The sequence below is a fragment of the Tupaia chinensis genome, unplaced genomic scaffold (assembly GCF_000334495.1).
Source record: "Tupaia chinensis unplaced genomic scaffold, TupChi_1.0 Scaffold000112_1, whole genome shotgun sequence".
Lineage (NCBI taxonomy): Eukaryota > Metazoa > Chordata > Mammalia > Scandentia > Tupaiidae > Tupaia > Tupaia belangeri.
The window spans coordinates 2746303-2749559 of NW_006159576.1; the positions used below are offsets into that span (position 1 = coordinate 2746303).

The following is a 3257-nucleotide window of genomic DNA, read 5'->3' on the forward strand; positions in this document are numbered from 1 at the left end:
ATTCCTGCAGGTGTCCTTACAGAATCCTCATGTTAGCTCACTATCCGGCAGCTGCTTGGGTACTCTACTGTTACTCCTCCTCTCGGTAAGTCAACCCAATGAAGCGCAACAGTGAGCATTATTTAAATGAGTGGTAGACTGCTTTCCGAGACACTCAGTGAGCAATCTCTACATGCCAGTAAATATAAATGCTAGGGAACTGGGATGAAAGTGTGAGAAGGGTCAGATGCCAGACTGGGTATGGGATGAAACCAGAAGTCAGGCTACAACTAACTACACATGATGCAAAGTTGGGCTAAACTGTCTTACAGAATCCTGCAAGGCACATTAGCCTTTCCAATTAAGTGTTTACAAATGTAATCACTGACAGCAAGTTGCCTCAGTAGGAGTAATTAGTAATGGACTTTTCGATGATATATTTCCAATAATTAGTCGGGCTATTTGGCTGCATCTAGGAGTTTGCTGCTGTGCAGTGGTGTAATCTTAATTCTTCTTTAAGGTTTGCCATTAGTAATCAAGCCACCACAATCCTATTTCGCAAATGCAATCACCTAGATATGTGCGTTAGTGCTATCAGAGTTTGCTGCCTAGTAAGAATAAGGTCTAGTCTTTAGCTACTAAATAAATAGATTTATAAATGTATTAAACATTGCTTCACTTCATCAAGAAAGGGACTTGTAAGAGATGATTAACTCTGACCTGTCAGATTGTCATTTAAATAAGTAGGTTTAATATCTTAAAGATTCTGGGAGGCCAGATGTCCCTGTAAAGGTCAAACTCTGAACTTACTGAGAGTTCAACATTTAAGAAAAAGTAAATGGCACAGATAGCCTGATGTTACTCCATGAACTGTTTTTGGTCACAATACAGATGATGTTTTCTATACCAATTCAGAGTATCATGTGGTAGCTACAAGGTGACACTGATCTACACAGTGAGGATGATGACGAATATGTTAATAATGGGAGAACTGGGGTTCTGTAATGAATAAATCTATAGTGGGGATTTTTTGTCTTTTTCTTCAACAAGATGACAATAAGATTACCCATGAAGTCTCTGAACATGAGCCTGCAAGTCTAGAAGTTGGGTAAAAAGGCATCTCAACAGCCCATTTCCTCTTCAGTTATAAATCTTAGCAGGCATGCTGGTCATCGCAGCAGACTAATTCTTCTTCATGGATTTCACTGAAGAACTATTGGGTCATTGGGAAAGTCTTGACATATTTTTTTCATAGAAAAATACATGTGACTTACCCAAGAACCTCATAAATTCCTCAAAAATTAGAATGAGATCCATTATCACATATAACTCTCCTGTTTTAGGATAGCATATGCTGTTATGGAGGACATCCTGAGCACTATAAAATTACTGCCATAATTTTGGAGTTAAAGTCATCTGTTCTTTTCAGTGGCTAAATCTATTCTTCCAAAAAGACTTCGGCTATTATTCAAAGCAACAAAGATACAGGAGAAAAAAATGGAGACAAGGTTTTACTCACTTCAAAGGCGTTTCAGGAGTTTTCCTGCAAACATTTTTTTCTAAAGGTTTACCTATTACTCAAATTTGGGTAATTATAAAGAGGAAAAGAACATTTTCCCAAGAAGATATTAACCTAACACCATTAAAATATTTTATTTACATAAAGTATTAATTATTTTTTTCTGAATGTCTTAAATCACTGATAGAAGTTCATAAACATTAGGTGGTTGCATGCCTTAAGTTAGGTAATTAATTTCTGTATAGTACATACATATAAAACTTTTTGACAAGTTTAAGTAAGAATTCAAAGTGTAAAAACAATACATATTTAAAGAAAACAGTAAGTCATTATCCCTTTTGGACACTAAGGAAGTATTTAATGTTATGAGTAACATAGGAAAGAGGATATCCTTCCACCAATTTAATGATAACAAAATAAAAGAAAAATAAGCCAGGCAATACCTGTCATGCCTGCCTTCAGGACTTCTGCCTGCCTAGATAAAGAAAAGAGAACAACAGTTAGGAACAAACTAGCCTAACCAATATAAATAACATTACGAGTTCAGTGAAATCATATACGTCAATAAAGAGGTATAGCAGCTCTATCTGAGGCACCGCAAATAGTGCCTCTGCTTTAACAGCTAGCACTAGATCTTGGCAAACCGATGCCATTACTTAAGTTTTAAGTTACACACCATCAGTGACTTCTCCTGCTAATAAGCAGAGTTTACTTTCTTGCTGTTTTGCTCAAAGTATGATTTATTTAACATTAAATGATATTCATAAAATTATAAAGAAATCCCTCAAAGCTGCCAGGAAATCCTACTATGTTTCTCAATCATTAGAAAGCCTAACTGAACTCATGACCCATCCCCGTCTTCCACCTCTACTTCTCTTTCTATTGTTTTATACGTTAGTAATTGCATCATGTTTTCCAGTTGTGGAAGGCAGAAATCGGGAAGTCGCCCATGACAACTCTCTCTCAAACTTCTAGCATCTATCAACCACAGAAAATGTTATTTGTTAAAATATTGTTGTTGGAAAAGTCATGACATATAAAAATACAGCACAGCTTTTCTGACGACCCAATATATCTTCAATCTGTTGATTTCCCTTTATTTCCTCTTCAGTCGCTTACTTAAAGGGAATGACCATCCCTGGCCTGTACCACTGCAAAGCCAGCAGACTGGTTTCTCCACTTGACTCTGACCCTTCTTCCTTCTGTTTTTGCATGGCTGTCAGGGCGCTCTTAAATGCATTGATCCGCCTAGGACACTTGTATGGTTTCCCATCTCCTCTTATAGTACAGAACAAAATCTTTCTTAGTGTCCCACCAGATTCTTTGGTCTCTGAACTCTACTTCTGCCACTCTTCTCTCTCTGATTCCATCGCTGGAATGCTGGTTTTTCCAGGTGCCGTGCTTCTTTCACACTCTGGGCCTTTGTCAAGGAGACCACTTTGCTAGGAACATCTCCTCCCCCTCCGTCTGGTAAACTATCACTCATCCTTTTTCTCAGCCAGAGCATCACTTCCTTGGGAAACCATACTGAGCCCCATCTGGATTAAGGATATTCCTGTGTTGGGACCAGCAGCTAGTGTAATGGCTATGTGGCCGGACTCCCATGTAGTTGACCGCGGTTCGATTCCCAGCCCCAGTGGCTTAAACTCACGCTGGGTGCGTGTGCGTGCGTGCCCAAGATCCCAAGAGGAGAATGGAGGAGAAGGGATTGCAGCGTGGCCCTCCCCCCCCCCCCCCCCCCGGCGCGGGGGGGGGGGCG

At 39.5% G+C, this 3257-nt stretch overlaps 1 protein-coding gene across 8 annotated transcripts in view; it reads right to left on the minus strand.

Moving 5' to 3' along the window:
• The window catches only part of SMG7 (SMG7 nonsense mediated mRNA decay factor), a 94744-nt gene that overhangs the window by 43050 nt on the left and 48437 nt on the right, over positions 1-3257 (minus strand). For all 8 annotated transcript variants that reach the window (XM_006143875.3, XM_006143874.3, XM_006143876.3 and 5 more), the window contains exon 2: positions 1942-1973. In XM_006143875.3, coding sequence (XP_006143937.1) covers positions 1942-1948 — 7 coding nt within the window. In that variant the 5' untranslated portion in view covers positions 1949-1973. The remainder of the gene's footprint in view (positions 1-1941; positions 1974-3257) is intronic.